The sequence below is a fragment of the Carettochelys insculpta genome, chromosome 6, assembly GCF_033958435.1.
Source record: "Carettochelys insculpta isolate YL-2023 chromosome 6, ASM3395843v1, whole genome shotgun sequence".
NCBI lineage: Eukaryota > Metazoa > Chordata > Testudines > Carettochelyidae > Carettochelys > Carettochelys insculpta.
Window position 1 is genome coordinate 114,336,835 of NC_134142.1, and position 25,526 is coordinate 114,362,360.

A 25,526-nucleotide genomic window follows, 5' to 3' on the forward strand; every position below is an offset into this window, starting at 1 on the left:
CCACAGAGGCTTATGTTCCAATATGTCTGTTAGTCTATAAGGACTTCTCGTTGTTTTAGTGATTTTGTGTGTCCCACCAAAGACACTAAAGTCTCATTAATGTGAAGAGCACTCTCTCTCAGGTCTATTATGGAGTTTTCAGTGGTAAACTCAAAATTTGAGATCCAAAAAATCACTAGTTATTAACTAGTATGAATTCTTATTTTAGCTACATACCAAGGCATTTTGCCAGTTACAATTTTTAGAGAAAGGTTAAGTGTCCAACAAAAAACACAGAACTCATCTTCAGAAAAGCTCCTAATGCAGTTATCAGATAACATATCAGCTGAAAAAGTAGAAACAAATTACCTCCCCAAAACACTAATTCCTTTCTCACAAAAACAGGAGAAGCACATATTGTATTATATAATTCACAGTCTCGGATCAGGAATGACTATTTTAGAGAACTTTTTAATATCTTTTTCATACGTAGTTCTCAAATCAAATCAATTTTTAATCAACCTAATCAGAGGGACTTGGAAAATACTGGTCCACTCCCAGCAACCTGAAAAGATGTGCTGAAGAATTAAAATCCTAGAAGATGTTTCTGACAGTTGAACCACAGTTTAGTAGATTACTAGTAGTTTAGATAAGCAGACATTCATATACTTGTGAAATTATGTTAATACCTCTCTGCTTCACTTTGCTGTATGTTTTTTAAGTAAATATTGTCAAACGTACCTTCAAAAGTCACAGTATTTTATTCCCAAGAGTTATGCTCACAATTTTAGCTCCGTAACTGCTCACTAAAGGATATTTGATTTTCGTATTAAATCTGTAGTATGATAGCAATCTTATAACATTTTCATATGCAACCTAGGGCACATCTCTACACTTTGCCATGGTGCCATTTACGCAAGTGGATATTATTACAGCATACAAGATTCTGGTTCTTTAATGAACACAGGAAATACTGTTTTTGCAAATTTTACCATATTGCTTGGGCACAAGACTGGCTTAAGACAGCAAATAACAGAGCACCACAACAGCTGGAAGCCTTTTTTTTTTTTTTTTTTTAAACTGCACAACATTGTTCCTCTAATATTTTTTTTTCCAAATGCCTTCTTGGATTATGGTTGTGCCCAAAACATATTATGCACTTTATAGTCACAAAGGAAGACCATCCTGCTCTAGAGAGAATATAATCTCTAAGGGAGACAGACAGGCAAAGGAAAGGTACAGTAAACTCTTTCATAGCTGTAGCCTTGGGACCGGCAGGGAGGATGCTGAATGTTCAGAATATTCTGGATAATAGAGATGTATACCTAGCAACGCATAATGCGAAAGAAAAACAAGATTAGATATTAAGAAACAAACAAAAATGTATGCAGAGTATTTTATTTACCAGCAACAGTAGTATTGTACACTGTAAACTTATAGGCTGAGTCTACACTAGCAAGTTCTTTCGAAAGATTTTTTGAAAGAAGGGAGCTCTTTTGAAAGAGCCCATGGAGCATCTACACACTAAAGCTGCGTCTATACTACCTCCCTCCTTGGAAGGGAGGATGGCAAGTAGGGTGTTGGGAGTTTATTAATGAAGTGCTGTGGTGCATATGCAGTGCTTCATTAAGCAAATTCCAGTACCCTACTTATCATCCTCCCTTTGAAGGAGGGAGGTAGTGTAGACAAATCCAAAGTATTCTTTCGAAAGTAAATCAAAAGAACGTGATGCTCCTTTCGAAATCACCGTTCCTTTCCTGTTTCAGGAAGAGTGCCCCTTTTTGAAAGCTTCTTCCAAAAGAAAATGCGCTCTGCAGGGCCATTCTTTCAAAAGAACAGTCTTCATTTTTGATCCCTGGCCTGTTCTTTTGAAAGAGCAGGGGCTGTGTGGATGCTTTCTTTCAAGAGAATGGATCACTCTTTTGATTCGCTTTTTGCTCTTTCAAAAGAGATCTTCTGGAAGAGCTTCTCTTGAAAGATCTCTGTAGCGTAGATGTAGACATTCTGTAGTTATTTGTATTTACTTTCACTATGCTGTGCTTATGGAAAACATAACTAAAATTTACTTATGTTCAAAATGCCAGTTATTAGAGAGTTCCAGATGCTAGCATGCCATCTACGAAAAAGTCTACTGCATACATAACACGTGACTAAAGGGATTAGGATGATGCTGAAAATAATTAAATATGTGCACAAAAAGTATAAAGGTATAATAGTAGTCAACTGCATTTCTTTAACAAACACCCCTAAAAAGCATTTGGAACACACCCACCACTTTCAGAACTTCAGTTAGATTAGCTGGAGCACAGTCCATTTCACCAATACTTTCAAAGTAAGAGACAAAAATAAAACATTCACTTAATACCTATATGGGTAGTTGAGAAATAAATGCAAAACCAACAAATACATATTTTACAATTGAAAAAAAAACAAAAACACTGAAGTTATAAAATTCTAGTTTAGTTTGAATGCATAACAATTTCCACTGTTAGATTCTCATACTCCTATACTCCACTAAATCACCTAAAATTATTAGATTTCCCATGGTTAAGTGTGTTTGCTGGTTATAAGCAGGGAGTCCCCTTCACCTTCCATAAATATCACGTTGCCAACAAAGAAGTTAAATTTCGATAAGAAATAAAATGAAATGGGAAAAACACAACAGTCCTGAATAATTACCAAGTGCTAATATTGCTAAAATATTATTGAGATGTTTCATGGAATACAGTAAACCCCTGAAATGCACAATGTTGAGCTGCGATTAACTCACTAAACGCAACTCAAAATCCCACTCCCGCCAGCCCTGGCTCAACCCCTCAGCCCCGCATGGCCCAGGTTCATCTCCCCCCTGCCCTGTTCATGGCTCCAGCTCACCCCCGCCGTGTGCCCAGCTCTGGCTCCAGCTCACAACCCCCACACACGGCACCAATTCAATCCCCCTGCCCTGGTTCAAACCCCCAAACACATGGCTACAGCTCAATGGCCCCCCACCCCCACACTTCAAACCCCAGGCAGCGAGGCTCACCACTCGAGCACAGCGTCAGCTCACCATCCCCATGCGCAGCTCCACCTCAAACCCCGCCTCCGGTTCCACTGCCCCCCTCCCCACATGGCCCAGGCTCAACTCCCCACCCTCTCCCCCCCACAGCCCTAACCCATCCCAGGCTTAACCCCCTACCCCATCCCAAGGCTGCAACCCACGGTCAAGCTTAAGCCTCCCTCCAACCCCAGGACTTACCTTTCAAAAGGCACTCCAGGTGCTCCTACTGCTTCCCTGGCTGCAGAACATGCGTTCTGCAGGGGAAAATAGCCCCCCAACTTACACAAAATTTGAGTTACGCAAGGATGCATGAGAATGCAACCCTCACGTAAATCAAGGCATTACTGTACTTAATAAAACCCCCACATCCTTTTATATAGCATGAGTAAGAGGGGCTCAAGTCCATTTCTTCCCAAGATGCATGTGGAAGAAGGGAAACAGTCAATAAAATCTACTTTACTATTTTTAATACTAGCATTTTAGCAGCACACAAGAAGCAAAAATGACTTGACTTCAAACAATCATGAATATATTTAGAAGCATTGGATCGATATTTTGTTGCTAGTTTTTAGAAGGAAAGCCATAAACCCAGTTTCTCTCCACCACCCATCAAAAACATTTCAAGCAAATTTACCCAAATATCATAATACTCACCTTCTCCATCTTCATCTTCACCTTCTTCCTCACCCCCATCTTCATCAGTGCCATCTTCTTCCTCACTTCCTGTATCATCTTCTGAGTCCCCACTATTTCCATCATTGCTTTCTTTTAAAACCATAAAAGGGAAAACATCGTAAGTGCTTCTACTTTGCACATGACCACTCAACAAACAGATACTGCAAATAAATGTGTATACATATATATATTAGTCAAGCACACATCAGAAATCCTGCTGCAGGGAAATTCATATAGAAGCTGAAAAAACATTTCCCCAAGGTGCTTTTTGCATCACCTTTTGGTATTATTGAATGTCAAGCAGTGACTGCACTGTTCAGCATTTAATTAGCTACAGTGTAACGAGAACAGCTGGAAGCACAGAACCTATGAGAAGCCACAAAGATTTAAGTTTTTCTCCTGCAAAACAGAGGTCTATAAATACTGTTTATTTTGGATAGGCACACACTATTTCAAACCTAAAACAAAAAGTACAGAATAGAGACATAACAGATGACTAACTCGGTTAGTGCTACTTGGTACTTGCAGGCCCCCCTACCCCCTCCCACTCCCAAGTAGACGGGGCTTGGCTGGCTCAACCTTTATCCCTGCTTGGGCTGGGATCAGGCAGTTTTCTCCACTGCCATTCTGCATGTAAAAGGCTGAGCCAAGCATGCAGGCTGGCTCAGTTTCTATCCCCACTCCTGCCGCTCTGCATTTAAAATTTAAACGCAGAGAGGCAGGAAGGGGAAGGGGAAGAGACCAATGCTCAGGGTGGGTATAGAAGCTGAGCCAGCCTGTGCACTGGCTCAGCCTTTTAAATGTGGGGGGAAAGGGGGTGTTAACTGAGTAATAAACAGAAATTTTGGTGGTTACGCAGTTACCAGATTACTCACTCTTTAATATCCCTGGTATAGAAGTACAGACAGTGATTTGGAGTTACCTGCTTCACTTAGGAGCACTAGATTTGATCTTCTGCCTTTGCCTAGTGCAGCATTTTTGTTTATCTGTTCATCCTGACTATCATCATCCATTGCAGGACATTGGGAATCAGCTTCCTGAAAAAAGGAGAACCAATTAAAGCACAAGTGGTAAAAAGTTGGACAGCTCACTGTTTGAATAAGCATAATAATGTTTTGTTCAGCATGCAATGAGAAACAGTGGATGTAGAGAAATGAATACAGTATAGGTGATGTTTGCTAAAGCACATCATGGTTTAAGTGGAAAAGCCAAAATGCTAATCCCTCACTTGTGTAACTTATTCCAATTTTTAGAGCTACACATTATGGATCAGAATATAAAATCTGCTGGCAAGCTTTTAGTTAAGATTTGCAATCCTACAACTCCCTCTTAATGAAATGTGACATTTCTGACAGCACCACAGGATCCCAACATAAGACTATTGAAGTATTTAATATTCTGTTTTAATACTGTTACTCCTTAAAAATAGTTTTTCTTTGATTACTTATCATTTAAACAGGCTACAAACTCCATTTACATTAGGTTCCTGAACTAGTTGTTTACTGAAAGTGGCCACTCCCAGTAGACTCAAGGAAATAAAATGTAATTATAAACTTTGTTTTATAATTCATTTTGCAGGTAACCCTCAGAGAGCCATTTTTTTTCAAGTAAAGTTTTTGCATGTGGTAAGAAAAAGCTGCTTCTAATTAGCTCATTACATCTGGTTTATAGTTACAATTAAAAAATTCTTCATTTGGATCAGTGACTAAAGAAGGAATAAAACAGTGAAAAGAGTATCCTGTTTTATATGTAAGACCCATCTCCATCAGGGTTTTTGGCTTCCTTGGTTGTTTAAAAAAAAAAAAAAAAAAAAGTAAAATTGTGAATAAGGACAGTGAGTGAACACCTGTAGAGGAAGTTCTGACATCAGTCTTTACAGCTCACTGTTTCCTTTAAAGGGAACCCAAACCTTTTATGTGAGTATGCAAATTCTAATCCTGAGCAGCATACAAGGACTAATTGAAAAGAATCTACTAAGGTACCAAGGCATAATCACAATATCTTGTCCAAACTTGAAAAAACAGGCATAAGAACACTGTGTTTCAGACAGCCTAAATAGATCTTTTCCTTGTACAGCTCCTGAATGAGTTCTAACAAAAAAAACAGAGATCCCATGACCCAACAAAGAGAGAGAGAGAGACAGATGTTGTTTAGTGCACATAAATTCAACTAAAATTAATTGTTGTGGCTTAGTGCAGGATAATAATAAACTGAAATGTTAAATAATACACCACGATCCAAATCCATAATTAATGACAATCAAGCTGTTATTTTGTTCCACATGTTATTATACAAACTAAGAAACAAAGACTACTGTACAAGTAAGTATATTAATCTATCTTACTTGCTTACAGAAATCTTGTTTTAGAAGACATGTCTTATGTCAGGATTCCTAGAAGCATGCTTCAGAAAAGGGATACAGAAATTCTATGAATCTAGAAAAGAGGTTCTAATTAGCTGCCCGATTCTCCCTGCATCCACCCTTCACATTGGGTATAATACTAAAATAAGCTCCAAAAGATGATAGCACTGTTTGATTTATTTAGATTCTCATGATGTCCCCAGAATTACACATCTTCACTCAGTCATTTTCTTTTGGGGCCCTGGAGCATAACCCTGCACCAAACTAAAAGCCTTAAAAATGCTGATTTCACTAATACATAAAACTAAACTGTAAAAGCACTTTTTAATGGTAAGTGACAAAAGCAAAAAAAGTGTATCCTTAATCAAAAATTTCACAGATTTCAAAGGAAATCTGTCCTGATTAAGCTTCTAGGTGGTTTAGTAAGAGGAGTGTTTAAAAATATTTACTTTTGAAGACTGAACCACTTTCAGCCATAGGCCCAAAGTTAATCACAAAGCAATGTAATTGAAAGGATAAGCCCCTAAATCTGATAGTTGCTATTATCAATTTTTCAAGTTTCAGCAGTGCACATACACATATTCAAAATGGCTTTCAACTCCATTATATAAGATAAAATTAAGTGCTACACAGTTACATTAACTGTATAACAAAGTTGTGTAATTCCAAAGTGAAGATTTTAGAGCAACTTTAGCCAGGCTACATTACTGAGGTGGTTAAGTTTCTTATAAATTCTCAATAAATGTATAGAGTACAGCTTGGTATTCACTTAATATTTCTATTACTGTTACACCTATCATCAGAAAATACATGGGAACAGAAATGTGGCCAAGTTCATATCACTGAAAGAACCTTTGTACTTCCAGACTTATTTTAATTTTCCACCTTACTGGTGCATTAACAGTGTATTTATTACCTATTAACCTTTGACTGTTATGATTCACCCATCCTTTTATACAACTCCCAAACTAAAAGATTTCCAAAATTTTGAAAAATAAAATATGAAAGTTACAGAAGCCAGAGTATACTTCAGCTTTATCAACTTCTCTCCTTTCTCAATTATTTTAATCCATGAGCTTCCATCTTTTCTCTCCATCCCACAACTTACAAATGAACTTGAATACCCCTGTGAAACTTATTGTCCTACTATCACAAAAGTGGTTCTCAATTTCAACCTATCTTTTGGGGCTCTGTAGCATAATCCTGCACTAAACGAAAAGCCTTAAAATGCCAGTTTCTTCTTGCTATCTGGCAACTCAGGAACAAGAGTGGGAAGAATTTCCTTCAGTTGTCTGCATTTGTCCAAAAACTGTCCCCATTCATTTGGAGGTAGACATTAGTTTTCAACACCTGTCATACCAAAGCCACAGCCTACTGCAAAGTGACCAATTTATGATTATCATTAAAGGAAACTCAGATGGTTCATTTAATGAAAATTATAAACTACCTCCCTTTCTGGGAAAGAAGCAAATCAGACCATTAACCTCCCCCACTCTGAATTCATCACTGACTGCCAATTCACTCCCAGGAAAAATCCAGGGTACATGTCACTTTCTATAAGGCCTTTAAATGATTTAGGTCTGCACGTTCTCAGTTTCTCCCCCTCCAGGACGCAGTTAAAAAAAAATGCAAAATTAACACTTTAGCTATCAGTTGCTAATTCAGTCTCACCAAGCCTACTATCTTTTAGAGCAAGATGATTTATTTTAAGTTACCAAAACTGGAGTATATCATTTGTGCATTTATGTATGTTAAACTTTCACTACTGGAAATGGGGGCACAAATTTGGTTCGGGCCACAAGTCAACATGAACATTAATTGTGAGGACCTCGCATATTTTTTAAGGGCCACCAGACTCCTTGTTTTTGCTGAAACAGACTAGCATGGTTATCCACTGAAACTTACACGATAGTATAACTCTGATCCCGCAGCATTCATCGGCCTCCACATCAAACAGAGACCGTTACAATCTCCTGATAGTCAGCTAGCACTAAAACTTGCACTCTGAATGCTTTCTGCTTCTTTGTATCTTGCCAATAGTTGTCAGTTCACTTGCATCCTGCCCACCTTCTACCTATGCAAGCCCTCAGTTAAACAATCAATCTCACTACATCTGTCAATTGTGCCTTGCTGTCTTTCTCCTCTTCTTCCCCTAAGTATTCCCCCACTTCTTTACATACTCCCAACTTATTCTCCCAATCCCTTCTCACCATTCTGCCCTTAGACCTCTAATTCCAACAATAACAACAAAAGAGAAAAATTAAAAGGTAAGAAGGGGGAAATTATTAAATTAAAGCTAAGAGGGGAGTGTGTTTTTAATATTTACCATATATACATGTTCATTAATCCATTTGGGTGTAAGCGGATGCCCTGCCCCCCCACCCCAAAAAAAAAAAAGATGGAGGGGTAAAAATGGCAAAACCCTATGACACCTTCATAAGCTGACCCTACATTTCAGGAGTTGGCAAACTCTGACTCACAGCTCAGCAGGGTAAGTTTCTGGTGCTGCAGGACATTTTGTTTACTTGGAGTGTCTGCAGGCATGTAGCCCTGCAGTTTCCAGGATCTTCAATTTGCAGTTCCCAACCAACAGGAGTAGAAGTAAGCAGCGGCCAGCAGGTCGCCTGGCTTGGGGCATTACGGATAGCTCTGACTGGCCAAGAACAGTGAATTGCAGAATTAACGGTATCTGTAATAAAATTTAAATAGCCTTTTATTGCCACAGACTTGCCAATCTAGATGTTGCTTTCATCACCCTCAATAACAGTGGGCTTAGCACCCGTTGGTGTCTGATGCCTCTCTCACTATTTCATCTTTCCCTGTCCAGTGCAAAGTAGCTTAGTTTCTGTAGACTATCTACTATATCATCTATCCATTCTCTGTGGGGTCTGCCTCTGCTATTCGAACCACCCACTATGCTGAATACTAGGGTCTTGATTTTTCGTTCATCATTCATTCTGCAAATACATCCAAATAGTTGTAGCTTCCGTTTTATAACCTTCTGCAGCAGGTTCTCTTTCGGCTGTATCTTGTTATATAATTCCTCATTGGTGACCTTCTGCATCCATTCTATTCTCAGAATCTTTCTATAACAACTCCTTTCGAACGCCAATATTCTTCTTTTCGAATCTTTCGTTATCACCCAAGAGGTTGCTTTGAAATAAACAAATAATTTGACAGTGATAAAACAGGTGACATTCCTATATAAAATTACAGAAAGCTATGACTAAATTATTTTCTATGATACTCATACTAGCATTTAAAATGAATAATGGTGAAATCAAAAGAAAATAATCTGCTAATGATGCACTTTTCAAACTTAAAATTGTTGAATACGCAGAAGCAAACAAAAACTGTGCTGCTGTTTGTGAATTCTATATCAATGAGAAGCAGGTAAGAGAATGATGAAAAAACCCACAAGGCTAAAAGATATGCCAATAAGCAAGGAAAAATAAAAGTCCAACAAAGTGCACTGCATTTTCCAAGCTGAAGAAAGATCTCAATGACTGGGATGTTGAATGTTGATAAATTAAGAAACTTGTCACTAAAACTGGAATTCATCTGCGTGCTCTGCAAATGTTGAAAGATGACAAATGCAAGTCAGTAAAGCCATCAATGTTTGTCAAGTCAGTGGGTTGTGGTGTACTCACTTCGTGAACTGTCATGGTCTCTGTCTTCATCAGTGACCAAAGACAGCACAAAATATGTTGAGAGATCTGTAAGAAAAAAAATCGAATCTTTCCAAAGGTTTATTATAAAACATCAAAAGGAACATGTAGTTGAGCTGTCACAAAGAGGAAATATGGATAAAACACTAATGACATTGGATCTCACAAGCAACAGACCAGTAACTGGTGCTGGCGAAAAGACCATTTTAATCAAAACCACTGGCCATGAAAAAAAAAAAAAAAAAATATTGTGGTTTTATCATGTTTGGCCAATGGATCAAAGCTCCTGCCTGTGATTCTTAAAAAGTAAAACCTTGCCTAGAACATGAAATTTCCTGTGGGTGTCATTGTATGTGCACACGAAAGGGGACAGAGGGATAAAAGTGGGACTACTGAATAACTAGAAAAAGTGTACAATAAATTTGAGACCCCAAGCACTTTTCAAGAAACCTGCTATGTTTGGGATGTGTTCAGGACACACAAGACAGATGAGGTGAAACATATAGCCAAAAAAGGAAAACTACTTTGGCTGTAATACCTGGAGGCTTAATTTATATTCTACAACCACTTGATGTCCGCCTGAACAAACACTTTAAGGACAGGCTATCCAAAATATGGTGTGACTAGATGTGCTCAGGCAGAACGAAGATGACAAAGGGTGGATATCTTACAAAACCCGAAATCAATCTGGTCACCCAGTGGGTCAAGGACACACGAGAGGCCACTCCCTGAGAAATGATAGAAGAATCATATCAGAAATGCTGTATCAGCGACACGCTCAATGGGTGAGAAGATGATGCCACATCTGCTGATGACGCAATGGAAGCTGACAAGGAATTCGAGTCTGAAAATGACATTGCTGACATCTATGACGACAATGCAGGAGCAGCTATGAATGAAGCCATTTAATGAACTGTTTGATGAATTGGGGACTGATTCAAATTCTGAAGCATTTTAAGACTTAAAATAAGTACATTACCATGATGAGACTTTAAAATCAGTACATGGACATTTAAAGCATTGACTGTAATTTTGAAGATGTGAATACTTATTTGTTCAATTATAACAGGGTTTTCATTAGATTAAAATAAATGTACTAAACATTTTTGCTTGTTTCTTGTGACTAACTTCTAAAATACAGCAGGTTTGACAAACTTTGGCACCCAGCCCATCAGGGTAAGCCACTGGCATTCCAGATCCACAAAATGTCGTGGCGTGTTTGCAGGCACAGAGCCCCTCAACTCCCAGAGCCTGTAGTTTGCCATTCCTGGCCAACGGGAGCAGCAGGACACAGCGTGAGCTGAAGGACGTGCTGGCCACCATTTACCATCTCTCCTTTTGGCTGTTAATGGTGAACCACAGCTTCCGGGGATGAACGGCTCTGTGCCAGAGGATGCTCCAGGTACACAAAATGTCCTGGCAGACCAGCAGCTTACAGTAATGGGCAGAGAGACAAAGTTTTCTGATCCCTGACCTACAGCGACAGACTCATTAATAAGCTGACCTCCCAGTCTTGGATGCTTCACCTTTTTACCACAAATATTTGGCTTATGAATGAGTATATACAGTACTTCAAATTCATAAAAATGCTGAAGTGCAGCTCTACAAATACAGTCTATGCACCCTTTATAGCACTTGAAAATACATCTTACAACATCTTAATAAAAAACATTTATATATGCACAGTAAGAAAATGTCATTGCCCAGATCGCTGCTTGTGCAGATTGAACTTCTCTAGTCTAGCACCCACAGGACTTGACTGGTGCCGAATGAGAGAATTTGCCAAACCACGGGAGGTCAAGATGGTCTTGTGGCATTACGAACACTTCCACTGCTTACTGGGTTCTTTTGGGGTAAATTAGATATAAACAACAGCACAGAACACAAACTTTATGGGATCATGGGAAATTTGGAGATGCCCATCTAGCTAACTAAAAATCTGGCCAGATTATGGATGTTGTAAGGCAAGAGTGTTGCAGACTACAGAAGTTCAACCTGTGTGTTATCTTTTCCCTCTCTCCTTCTGTCTTTGTCTTTACATACTATGAACTCAGAGCAGAGATTGTCTTCTGTGAGTGTGCACTGGGTCCACCATAATATAAAACATAACTCCATAGTTCACTCTGAAACTTATCAGTCACAACATGGAAACTGAAACAAAAAAAAGTTTTCAATCGCATTTAATTATCAGAGTTTAAAGAATCTTTAGGTTTAAGCAAAATGGGTTCTCTGAAGGAACAAAAATTTAATGTAGAATAAGTTTTTGTTTTGGGGTGGAAAGGGTGCAATAGGTCATTTTTTTCAAAAGTTATCCAAGACCTGCTATTTTATAAATCAATATTTTAATCCAGTTGCATTATCATCTTCTTATACTGAGTACTTTGAGAAGTCTGTGTCATTCTTTTAAAATAAAGTTTTTGTCTGTAATCCAGAATGTTTTTGCAAACAGAGACTCAAAAAGCCAAAAAAAGCAGAAGTCACTTGGATTGTCTCCAATTTTTGTTATTCTCTAATGTGCTACAGGACTGCTTGTTATGCATATCTTTGAGGTTTGCAATTCTATTGTTCTGATCATTTGTTTTGTTGACACTAATTGAGCAGCTATATACTAGAGAACACCTACAACTAAACTTAAGCCTCCTGAAGACTGAGTATGTATTTTCCTGGATGTGACTCAGTTTCAGAAGCTGTAGTAACTAAAACATTCAGAAATTAGAAAGATCAAAATATTATAAGTCTGAGAAAAATACTGGCGATACTGAGGTTAAGATTTGATAACCACCATGATATTCTGAACGTAAAGCAACAAGAAGTTAAATTGATTCAAAAAAATAAAATAAAAAACACCACAGTTTACGGCTGTGCACTACCACTACATTATATGTAATGGTGGAATTTGCAATTTTAGATTTCCCACAGTAAATCTAAATCTTTATTTTAGGCAGATGACAATTGGCCTACTACCTACATATTAGGAATTAGAACCGCCCAAAGACCTTAATATATTTTAATTAACTGTCAGGAATAAGGCAGAACAACAAAACCAACTTTGAGTCTTAGAACCCATTGTTACAAAAATATGACACCCTCAGCCCCTCAAATGAGGAATTTCAGACTATTTCAGGTCTGTCCATAAGTATATGATTAGATAACAGAAGTTATGTGACAAATTTTCAGCATGAAGAAAGGCCATCAGTGTATAAATTACAAGACTTGAATCTTGATTAAAGATAGCAGTCCCAGCACTAATTGTTTAAAACAAGATCTCTAAGAGCTCCCATTCTTCTGATGGGTAACAGATGCCCTAACAAATAGGGCAAAGCAGCTAAATCAGAGTAGTCATAATAAACAGATATCAAACTACTACAGGAACTCTGAGAAAACCAGAAAACCACAGTAAAATTTAACTAGCATAGATTTATATTTTGTGTGGGGCAAGAGTGTGGGGATGTGTGCAGTTTCCTAAGTATCAATGCTCCTTACAATGTCTTTCATGGACATTTGATGCAAAAGACCAGCACGTTACAGCTCTGGGTGAGCGTCCTCTTGTGGGCCATCATCAGGTTGCTGTATTGGACTCAACCCTTTGATCCCATGTGTTTTTAAAACATATTTGGGTCCAAGCTATGTCCAGATAATGTCTCTTAGTTTGGCCCTTTCAGGCCTACTGGCAGGGTACAAACTCCATCTTTTTCTGGATACAGGATCCCACAATCCAGTTGCCCTGAGGTCCAAAACCAATGTTAGCCTCTCATATCTGCTCTTCCCCATGCTGTCTCTCATTTGGGCTACATCTACATTAGAAGCATCTGACGACAGAAGTTACTGTCCACAGGGAAATCTCGGCAGTACTCTGTCAACTGATTGCATCTAGATGCAACTTTCTCTGTTGACAGAGAACTACCACACTGTGCCACCCTCTGGTGGCAGAAAGCAGAATGGCAGCTCTGCAAAGAGGGCTGCCAGGCAACTGGAAGCCATTTCTGTCAACAGAAGTGTCTACACTGCACTTTTGTGTCGACAGTGCTCTGTCCAGAGATTGTTATGCCTCAAATTTTTGAGGGATGATACTGTCAAGGAAAATGAAGAGTTCTGTTGATACTTTGCCAATGCTTTAAGCGTGTAGATGCTCCCTGAGTTATGTCGAGATAAGAGCCCTTGTGTCGATAAAGCTCTCTAGTGTAGACCCAGCCTTACTGTTTAGCCTTTTAGGGACCTCATGAGAACTGAAGCAAGTAGCCCACAACACTTCAAAAAGCATCACTAAATATTACACATTTCATTCTGAGAAAAACAAAATAAATGGAGAGAGAAAGGAATATACACCTGAAAACCAGACCCTTCCACAGTTCCTCAATCTCCTGAGAGATAGATGTGTACTTCAGGAAATCCAGCATTCTTTAGTATATACACATACACACCCAGAGAGTCTTCTCTCTTGGTTCTAGTCTCTCTCTGCTATAAAGAGTCTCCTTTTACCAACAGCTTCTCCACACTTTCTATCATTCCTTCTCAAGCTTTTCCATTCTCCTATCCTGGACAGAGACAAACACAGATCAGTAGTATGTCCCCCTTGGACAGGGACATAGCCATCACCAATACAGGAAGCAAGACTTGGTAAGTATCACTGACTGGATTATCCACAGCCTTTGTCTTCCTGCAGAAGTGTGAAACCACCCAGGATTACATTAACTCTTTGCATCCATGTAGCAAACACAACACTCATACAAATAATAGCTCTCTCCCACTTCAGTGGATCAGAGATAACATTTAGCAACTTAAGTTGCAAAAAAAAAATCACATCACAGAGAATGAAAGCACTGGTGCCTTGCTTTCCTCTGTTAAAATGAAATCAGATAAAACATCAGGTAATCTACCCTTGGGGAAAATACACTAAAACAAGTATTAATATTGCAAGGACACATTTTAAAAATCCACTTCCAAATCCACACAATTTAAATGTTGTAAAAAGTTTCTATTCATAGGCTACCAAGTTCCATGCAAGCCTTAAGTATGGAGATTGTTGAAATGCCAGTTGGTGGACTAATGACTTTACTTCCAAATACCAAGAGATACAAAAATATGAAGCTTTTCCACACCAGCTGTTGCTACATACACACAATCTAAAAATGACATATGATCACATCAACAAAACTATCTAGTTTCCTTATCTTTCTGTATCATCATATCATCAATAACATCTCTACCAACAGGGCAATCACTACACCAAAACACCCTAAGGACCCCTATACTCACCTCAATATATATTGCATGTCTGGTTTTATTGCTTAGTCATAAAACTGTACTTTGGAGAACAGTGGAAACACGGCATACAGCCTCACAGTGCCCCCTATCAATGAAATAAGTAATTTTGTGATGGCCCATAGATTCAGGGTTTGTTAGAAGATACCTCAGGTCATCAAGTCCAAGCACCTGCATGAGACCTGCTACTGCATTTGGTACAATGAGCCACCTTTTAAAAAAAAAAACAACACACTTTAAAAGATGTTGAGACACCACAAGTTACAGCTCCAAGCTTATAAAATCCTGACCGGTCCTGCTGCTGGGTGGGTTTGACAACAACCGGACCGCCGGCTTTGATTTGGCAGCCCTGCATTCCTGCCCCGAAGGAATCCCTTCCGCGCTTTCCATTGGCAGTTTAGAAGAAAACCAGATTTACTTAGCGGAAACGACCAGCACCCCAGTTACGCTCTCAAAGGCCTGGCTACCACCCATTACATAAGCGGAGCGAGCGAGCGCTCGGACTCCGCAGCCCGCGCTGGGGAGAGAGCGGGGCGCACGCGGCGGAGCGGTCTGAGGGAACCTCGGGCCGCGCGGAGAGGCGGCGAGGCGAGCTGGGGGTGCAGGGAGGCGACGCTGTATGTATCTGAGGGACCAGGACAACGCCGCAGCGAGAGAGCGCCCTCCAAGCGCCCCGCGCGCCCGCCTGCCGCCGGAGATCGGGGCAGCCCTGGGAGCGACGCCGTCAGACTGCCCCTCCCGCCCTCCGGGGAGCTCCCTCCTCTCTCGCAGGTCCCGCAGCTGCGGTCGGAACCGCTTCGCGCTCACTGCGCTTTGGACACGCGACTAACACCCCCTCCCCGGCTGTGCAGCAGGGCGAACCCGGCGGGCCAGCTGCCCACCGGCGGAGCTCCCCGGGCGGAGGGAAGGAGCTCCCCGAAGGCGGGGCTCTCCGCAGAGCTCGCGGGTGGGGGGCGCTCCGTGTGCCACCCAGCTGGGCCTGGCCTGGCTCGGCCCGGCCCGGCCGTCCCGTCCCCTCCCCTCCCCTCCCCTCCCGCCCTCAGCGACTCACCCCTGGAGAAGTCCCAGCACCGCCGCCGCGCTCCTCGGCTGACACGGAACCGGCAGAAGGGTCGTGGAGAAACTAGACCGGGACACTGGGGGAGGGGGGCTGCAACGACACTGGGATCCCCACCCGGAACCAGACTCGCGCCACTTCCGGGTCACACAGCGAGCGCGCTCCCAGAGGGAGGGGACTCGAGCCCCTGGGTTGAACCATTGAAGATACTGGACCGAACCATTAGGAAACGAGAAAGGCTGTTGTAGTGGGCTGAACCATTGGCGTGGAGGGGCAAGTTCAGGCTATTGGACTGAACCACTGGGTGGCTGTACGGGGGGTGCTATTTTTATGTTAGTGTATTTTGCATGTACAAATTTAGGGCAGTTCAGCAGCCCCTGAGGGGCGTTTCCTCCTTTATGCAAGCTGCGAGGTAGGGGGCACCCACTCATCATCCCACAGGGCACCAGCCCCAGCCAATACTGGTGCGTAGGGAAGCCCCACTTGGAGTCAGACACCAGCACCTCACCAGCAGTGCCCCCATCCTCAGGATGCAGCCCATGGAGACTGCCCTGCGCCTTGCTGCCCACAACTGTGTGGTCATGGTAGTGCATCCTAGGCAGTGATTTGCCATTGCTACAGGCTACCTGAACTGTATCCCCAGCACTTACGTGGCATTATTCCGACAGTGGATCTTTTAGAAAAGCATGCTGGCTCCTTTGTCCACACCAGCAGGGGTCCAAAGCCAAATGGGACCATTGTGGCTTCTTCCAAACTATAAAATTAAGTCAACTTAAGTTAGATCAATATGCAGCCACCACAGCAATCATTAACTGCATTTTGGGGGGGTGTCTTCACTGAGGAACTTGCATTGAAACACATGGGGCACTGTGTGGAGCCAACACCCTGAGCTATCAGCCCTGTGCAGGGTTCATAGCTTGAGTCCTCTTCTGTCCCTAGGGTTCAAAACTGAAGGATGTTTCTCCCCCAACCCCACCTGTACAGGATTGACAACTTGGCCTATCAGCCCTGTGCAGGTTGGGGGTGGGGCAGAGGAGCTCCAGCTGTGAGCAGTATACTGACAGTCAACAGGCGAAGTAACAGTGTTTTATGGACACTGTCATCCTAACTACATCAACCTAAGCACTATTCCTCTTACAGAGGTGGACTTATTAGATCAGTGCAGTGGGCCGCTTATATCAGCAAGAGAAATGTTATAGGGCAACTGCTTACCAAGTTAGGGTTGATGTAAATTGCCTTATGTCAGCCTAACTGTAGTGGAGTAGACCATGCCTGTGGTCACCTAGCCTGACTTCCTGGGTAACACAGGCCCTAACACTTCCACAGCATTATTCCGACAGCCAATCTTTTAGAAAAAACATACAATCTTGATTCAAAAATGGTCAGTGATATAGAACCCACCATGATTATTGGTGAATTGTTCCACTGGTTCTTACCTTTCACCATTACAAATGTACACCTTATGTCCAGTCTGAATCTGTCTACTTTCAATTTCCAGCCATTGGATCATCTTGTACCTTTCTCTGCTAGACTGAAGAGCAGACCATGTTATTAAATATTTGTCCACCATGTAGATACCTACAAATATTTTTCCCTCCCTGATCTAAGATGCTTTACTTGAGTTAGATATCCCACCTGTTCCCTTTCCCATCTTTACTCAGAGGCCACGTGAACCGAAGCCTGGGACATCAGCAAATAAAGGGCAACACCCATAAATTAAAAGGGATTTGCTCATATCATTTAAAAAATCATATTAACTTCTGCATAATTTGTTCATAGGCTGCAAGGGACTGTTAAAGCTAGTCTGATCTCCTATATTACAAAGGCCATACAATTTCACCCAGTTATCTCTATATTGAGCACAGCTCTCTTTGACTAAAGAAAATATAGGGAAACTTTTTTTTCTGTCAGAGGCCACTGACCCATAGAAGAAATTAACTGTGGGCCATACACAGCCCTGCAGGGGGCAAGGCAAACAAGCTTGGGGTTTTCCCCACAGCAGCATAAGATGGTGCTCCTGGCTCCAGCCTTGTTGGGTGTGGCGGGGGAGTGCAGAGGCTTGTGGGGTCAGAAATGAAGGGTTCAGGGTGTGGGTGGGAGTTCTGGGCTGGGATAAAGGGTTGGGATGCAGGAGGGGGTGAGAGCTCCAGGTGGGGATGTGGTCTCTGGGGTGAGGCTGGGAATGAGAGATTTGGAGTACAGGTATGGGTTCAGGCTGGGGCAGAGGTTTGGGGAATGGGGTCTTGGAGGGAGATTGGTTGCATGGGGCAGGGTTCTGACCTGGGCTAGGGTTTGAGGTGCAGGGCTTGGGAGGGAGTGTGTGTGAAGGAGGGGCTTCTGACCTGAGGCAGGCAGCTTAGAGTGTGAGCTCCAGCCTGGCAGTGATTAACAGAGGATGTTCCTGGTCAGTGGTGCACTCCCTGCCTGCACTGGTCCTGTGCCCCTCCTGCCATGTCCAGCCTGTAGGGAGACAGTCCACACAGCTTTGCATAGTACATACCACCTGTGCCTATGAGTGCTGTCTCCACAGCTCCCAGCCAGTGGGAGCTCTGGAGCTGGTACAGGGGAAAGGAACAGTGCACAGAGCTTACTTGATCTCCAGGCACCTAGGGCAGGGATGCATGAACTATAGCCTGCAGGCTCCATCTGACTCCAGCCCATCACACTTTTCATTTCATTCCATCCCGCTGGGAGCAGGGTTGGGGGCTTGGCCCAATATACACATCCCAAAGCACTGCATGGTTCCCAGAAGCAACAGCAGGTCCCTCCTCTTGGTCCTATGTGTAGGGGCAGCTGGGGGTTGCACACGCAGCCCCCTCCCCAAGCACCAGCCCTGCAGCTCCCATTGGGCAGGAACAATAGCCAATGGAAGCTGTAGGGGAGGCACCTGTGGACGGGGCAGCACACAGCACTGCCTGGTCATGCCTCTGCCTAGGATCTGGAGGAGGGACATGCCGCTGCTTCTGGGGTTGTTTAAGGAGACACCCACAGCCTGCACCCCAATCTTCTGCCCTAACCCTGATCCCACTCATGCCCTCTGAACCCCTTGGTTTCTATCCAGAGCACCTTCCTGCACCCAAACCCCTCAACCCCAAAGCCAGCACATCCAATCAGACCCCTCATCCGCCTCCCACATCCCAACCTGCTGCCCCAGCCTGGAGGCCTTCCCACCCCCTGAACTCCTTACTGGCTCCACCTCGGAGCCCTCACCTCTAGCCAGAGCCCTCACCCCTTAACCCAGCCCCCAATTTCATGAACATTCATGGCCATCATACAGTTTCCATACTGAGATGTGACTTGCATACCAAAAAGTTGTCCCATCCCTGGCCCACAGGCATACTGAAGCTTCTGCCTCACTGAATGGAGATTTGCCATAGGACAGACAAAATTAAGCAGTGGGCCAGATTGGACTAAAGCTTCTTTTTCAGAAGGATATTTGCTCTTGATCTGAAGGCATCAGGGATGAAGAACACATCATCTCCTTGGTGGTTTGTTCCAATAGCTAATCAACCACATTTAAGAAAAATACGTGTAATGTGTAAAGTAATTGCTATCTCTTTTGAGACCAAGGAGGGAAGGATCAAATTTCAGCCTAAAATCCAATTCAGATGTTTCCCTTGTTATTCTGCTGTTAAAGTCTCTTTGTTTTAAGACACATAAGCTGTGTCTACACGTGCACGCTACTTCGAAGTAGCGGCACTAACTTCGAAATAGCGCCCGTCGCGGCTACACGCGTCGGGCGCTATTTCGAAGTTAACTTCGACGTTAGGCGGCGAGACGTCGAAGTCGCTAACCTCATGAGGGGATCGGAATAGCGCCCTACTTCGACGTTCAACGTCGAGGTAGGGACCGTGTAGACGATCCGCGTCCCGCAACGTCAAAATTGCCAGGTCCTCCATGGCGGCCATCAGCTGGGGGGTTGAGAGATGCTCTCTCTCCAGCCCCTGTGGGGCTCTATGGTCACCGTGGGCAGCAGCCCTTAGCCCAGGGCTTCTGGCTGCTGCTGCGGCAGCTGGGGATCCATGCTGCAGGCACAGGGTCTGCAACCAGTTGTCGGCTCTGTGTATCTTGTGTTGTTTAGTGCAACTGTGTCTGGGAGGGGCCCTTTAAGGGAGCGGCTTGCTGTTGAGTCCGCCCTGTGAACCTGTCTGCAGCTGTGCCTGGCACCCTGATTTCGATGTGTGCTACTTTGGCGTGTAGACGTTCCCTCGCAGTGCCTATTTCGATGTGGTGCCGCGCAACGTCGAAGTTGAACATCGACGTTGCCAGCCCTGGAGGACGTGTAGACGTTATTCATCGAAATAGCCTATTTTGATGTTGCTACATCGAAATAAGCTATTTTGATGTTGGCTTCACGTGTAGACGTAGCCATATTCTCCAGTCTTTACCAGTATGGCCCATTTCATTGAAATGTTCATCAACAGGTTTATGTGTATTCAGATTCCTAATGTCTGCTTTGTGTCCATTCATTCTTATGCATTACAAAGACAGCTTCCCCATCTTTGATATTTGTAGTGATCTCAGGCAAGTCAGTTAACTTAATAGACACTTGCAGTAAGTAATTTTCTCCCCCCCACTTCGGTCCTATGAACCTGATTTGTCAGTTTTCATTTAATTTTTTTTTGTTTTTTTAATCTCTCTGTTATATAATTGTCACGCCAATTCACTTTCAGCACTATTTCCAGTACAGCAGTATCTCCAGATCTGAAGAAGTGGGTCTTTCCCAAGAAAGCTCATCACCTAATAAATTACTTTGTTAGTCTTTAAAGTGCTACAAGATTGCTCTTTTGTTTTGTTAAGATACAGACTAACACGGCTACTTCTCTATTACTATTGTCGATTAAAAACAACTGTGGCACCTTGTAAACTAATAGATATTTTGGAGCATAAGCTTTTGTGGGCAAAGACCAGCTTCGTCATTATTGTCCATTATAGTGCATAAATCCTTTTCAGAGTCACCACCTTCCGGGATACCCTTTGGGTAGACATGTCCTGCTTGCCTTGCTCCTAGACAATGACCTTTATTTGATTGTATTGCACTTAGTTTATCTGTATTTTGTTTGAATAGGCCCCAATTACCCGGAGATCCAAATCACTCCATACTGCTGCTATGTCCTCAGCTCACTTTACCACTCTGCCAATTTGTGTCACCACAATTTTTTTCAGTAGTGATTTTATATTTATTTACAGATCATTGATAAAAATATTGAATAGCATCAGGCCTAGAACTCTGAAATCTCTAGTCACGTTAAAGACAATGGGGCAGCCTAAGGTTACCTTGACCTCCTGTCTCTGTTGAAAACTACAGATTGACTTATTATTAGGATTTTACCTCAAGCAATATAACTCAAATTAAGAACAAGCCTTTTTCTTCCTGTTGAAGACAAGGCCACAGAGGTTGGTGGAGATCAGACACTGGATTTCTAGGACAGAAGAGAAGAACCTACATATTTTTGTTTCTTATCTATTTATTCACTATCCATTAATTCAGACAATCAAAGAGATTTTCCTCAACCTCTCAAAATCATCAGTGTCAGACTCTAGGCTATACCAATCAAGGAAAGTTTCAACTCCTTCTTTTTCAGAATGTTATGAGCATGTGAAAATAGGAGGAAGACTTTCAAGTGAACAGCCTGATGGTGACAGCAAGCTTGGAGGCATCTAAGGGGGAATCCTAGGTCTGCATGGGAGTCAATGGTAAAATCAGACTGCCTTCTTATTGTCAGGGTTTCACCCCTTGGAACTTTTTTACCCAAGGAAAAGGATTGTAGAGTTGCCAACTTTTGTGATTTTATTTTTCTAAAAGCCCTGCTGCTTGAATCTTTGTATTGCATAAGAAAATCTCAAACAGGTAAATTGAACACACTGTAAAGGCTCAGAAACCAGAAGGGAAAAAAATGCCACCATGCTCAAAATGTGTTTTTAAATCCTGTGCTTTTTAAGCTGATCTCATGATTTTGTGGGTCTGACTAAAGATTTTTGACGGCTTGAGGCTGCTAATACTTTAAACGACTAAAGGTTATGGTGACAAAGCAAACTAGAATGGTGAAAAGAACAAGAATGAGAAGCAGATTGTTGCTAAGAAATGTTTAGACCCTGTTTTTTCAGGAGTACTGAGCACCCACAACTCCTGCTTACATCTACTGAAAGTGCAAGGACTCAGCACTTCAGAAGTTTTTAAAAAGGACACAGTAGACAAGTGTTCCCATGTTAACATAATGGCCAGATTTTCAAAACTGCATCCAACATGCTGAGCGTTTGAAATTCTAGTGATGACTATGGAGGCTGAGATCTTTTGAAACCTACAGCCTTAGCACAGCGAGGGGCAACCTAGGCTAGTGACTGGGCCACGGAAGTGTTCCTCCTTCATCTCAACAGGATGCTAGATTGTCATAACCAACACCGTCTCCTGTGATAGTGTAGTTTTGCTAACCGCACTTATGTACCTAGAATTTGTGGGTGTGCTAACTAAACCGTAACAGCATTTTGATTGGATGCTGGGGGAGCACGTGGCATTTGCAATGGTGTGCACAATCAGCATGCACCTCACTTCACATGCCTTTGCTTTATACGTGTGGCACTTTAGTAATACTGGTAAGAAAAAACTGTGGACAAAACCCAGTAGAATCAGGCAACCTTGTGCAAGGGCAATGGGCCACACAGAGCTCCCCACTGGGCTGCAGGTTACCTGGCACTGCCTTAGCAAATTCTAAAATACAACATACCAGCTCCACCACTAGAGGTCTCTGCTCTACTCATTAAGAACACCACCCTCTCCAATCTGACTAGAGCCCTCTGACAATTTAAGTTATCCGCAGTGTGTGTAATTATAGCCGTGATGGTCTGGTCCCAAGATATTTGACAGACAAGCTGGGTGAAGCAATCTCTTGTACTGGATGACCATCTGCTGGTACATGAGACAAGCTTTTGAGCCACACCGAGCTCCCCTCCAGATCAGGGTAAGGTACTCCCAGTGCCACTGCACAATGCATTTTGTTCCACTCTGCCTTTTGCTGCAACACTGGCAGTATGCCTCTCCCATAGCTGATGAAGAGCTCTGAGTGGCTCAAAAGCATGTCTCTCTCACCAGCAGCAGCTGGTCCAGTAAAAGATCTCACCTCCCCCACCTTCTCTCTCTGATGTATGTTATCCACAGGAAAGTGCAGGACTCTTTCAAAACACAGATGCCAGAAGGGAGAAGCCTAATGCTATTACTCAAGCTAGAGGAGAGCAGATAGTTGGTTCCCTGCAGACAGAGATGAGGAAGTAGACACAATGATAATAACTTCTGAGGATCACTCACCTACAGCTGCACGCAGGTCTGAGAGCAACTAGGCAGTGCTCAGCTGACCTCCACATCCCTGAAAACTCCACCTCCAGAGCAGCGATGAAGGACATACTGGAAAAATATGTCTTTATTAATGCACTGGACATGGGTGACCAATACAAACTACAGTGGTAGTTCTGCACCACCTGATGGGAGATCCTCTCAGTAACAGAAAGCGGCAAACTCAAAAGCTGGTAAGTTGTCCATCTGCTGACACAGATTCCTCAATGTGGTCTCTTTAATGGGGGGTTGCCCCAGCAGTCCTGATTCTGCTTTATCAATGTCTTTGTCTTTCCCCCTGAGGGCTGGGGAGTGGGTGGACAGAAAAAGTAACACAACAAGGCACACTTGCTGTCCTCCCATCTCCAGTTATCTCCCACTTCTGCAGTGTCCCAAGACCAGTCTATCACGTCACTAATGGTGCATTCTGTAGGATCCCTGCTACATTAATTGGAGAATGAAGGAACTCTGCTGGGATTTATGGAGAGAGAGCTTCCCTCCTGAACTATGCCAGTCCCATTACTGAATCTGATGGCCAAAGTAAAAGGAGTTTGGTTGTGTCAATTCTTGTCCCAAGCCTTGATTCAAAGCTCCTGTTGGCTTTGGAGGGTTTTAGATCAGACCCTTACCTGGTTCATCAAGCCTGTATTGTGTCCATAGCACAAAACCTCCCTTCCATGGAGCCCCTACAAGCCACACACACATCTCATAGAGCTGGAAGGGACCTCAGGAGGCCTTCAAGTCCAGACCACTACCCTCTTAGCAGGGCCAACCACCATCTTCCCCCCACTTATATTTGCCCTAGCTCCCTAACTGTCCCTAACAAGGGCTGAACTCACACCCCTAGGTTTAGCAGGTAAATGGTCTAACCACTGAGCTATTCCTCCTACAGCTTACAAATTAATTTCCCTCTAAGTTCATAGAAGTGATCCTCACCCACACCAAAACAGGCTGTCAGGGAAATTTGGACTGTAGGGTCTGTTCAGCGGATACCATAGAAGCTTTCACTTGGGCATCTTTTGCTAGCCCCATAAGGGTACATAACCTCTCTCCCACGCAATAAGCCCTGACATTGGTCTGGGGAAATCTCTTTTTGAAAGGAAAATGATGGTATTCCTAAGTATAGCTGGTAGGCTAATAGTGAACTCCTTACTCCAAAGCACAAGGGATTCCTTCCTCCAGCCAAGTCTATGAGAACTCATTCAAAACAGCTCTGAATTTATTACTCCCTCCTGGGACATCCTGTTTCCCTCTCTGCTTTGGAATCTGAGTTGATTACCCCCCCGTCACCGCCCACCCAGTATCTTTCCTCTACTAATGCTATCTTCTAGAATATGAGCAGAGACACAAAACCAGAAGAGCAGCAACTCTGCTTAATTCTCGTTTGTACTGTAAGCTGTATTACAGAATGCCATAGTAGCCAGCAGACTCTTTATTTACAGGATTGATGCCTGCTACTTATGAAACTAACCAAATGAAACAAGAGTGAAGTAAACATCACTACAGTGTGGATCTATATTAGTTTCTTTATAATTTTATCACTATGTATATCTGTCTGTATATATACACCCTCTTCTTCATTTTCCCTTGATTCACCTGTCCCAGGAGTTGTGATGTTTGAGTTAATTATCTGTCATCAGCTCATTTTGCTAGAGAGATTTTTAACCTAATTAGCTAGCATGGGCAGTTGATGACTATGCCCTGTGATATGTCAGCCTGAGACATTTGCTGAGATTATCTTGATAAAAGTTGTACAAAAGGTCAAGGAGCTGGGGGTTCTGGCTTCCTTGTAATGGGTCCCCCAAGACCGATTACAGAAAGGAAAGCTGAAATTAACCTAAAATAATTCACTGGAAATTAAAAAAAAAAGATATTTAAATAAATTTAAATATTCAAATAGTTAATATTTAGTAATTAATTAAATTTAAGCAAACAGCTTAGTTCCTGCTTAAATATTTGAGATTTCCCTCTCAAATATGCAGAGTTGATCTAAACTCAAATGTTTGGATCACCTGCCAGGGAAATCACACAAGTAAGGAGAAAATAATCCTTCCTGTATTGCTCCATCTGCTACAGTTTTCTATCTGTCTTTAAATCTTAATAGTCCATTGGAAAGGGAAACTAAATTCCTGTCACGTGTGAGGCAGTCAAGAAAA

At 42.5% G+C, this 25,526-nt stretch overlaps 1 protein-coding gene across 5 annotated transcripts in view; it reads right to left on the reverse strand.

The window, feature by feature from the left end:
- The window catches only part of PHRF1 (PHD and ring finger domains 1), a 53,085-nt gene extending 36,911 nt beyond the window's left edge, over positions 1-16,174 (reverse strand). Inside the window, exons 1-4 of one of the 5 annotated variants that reach the window (XM_074997886.1) lie at positions 16,038-16,146; positions 15,135-15,197; positions 4,617-4,731; positions 3,674-3,784 (exon numbers count right to left, since the gene is read on the reverse strand). In XM_074997886.1, the coding sequence (XP_074853987.1) occupies positions 3,674-3,784; positions 4,617-4,707 (202 nt within the window). In that variant the 5' untranslated portion in view covers positions 4,708-4,731; positions 15,135-15,197; positions 16,038-16,146. Of the gene's footprint in view, positions 1-3,673; positions 3,785-4,616; positions 4,732-9,054; positions 9,196-15,134; positions 15,198-16,037 lie in introns of those variants that run through there. The other 4 variants (XM_074997883.1, XM_074997885.1, XM_074997884.1 and 1 more) reach the window with 4 other exon arrangements.
- Between the last annotated feature and the right edge of the window lie 9,352 nt (positions 16,175-25,526).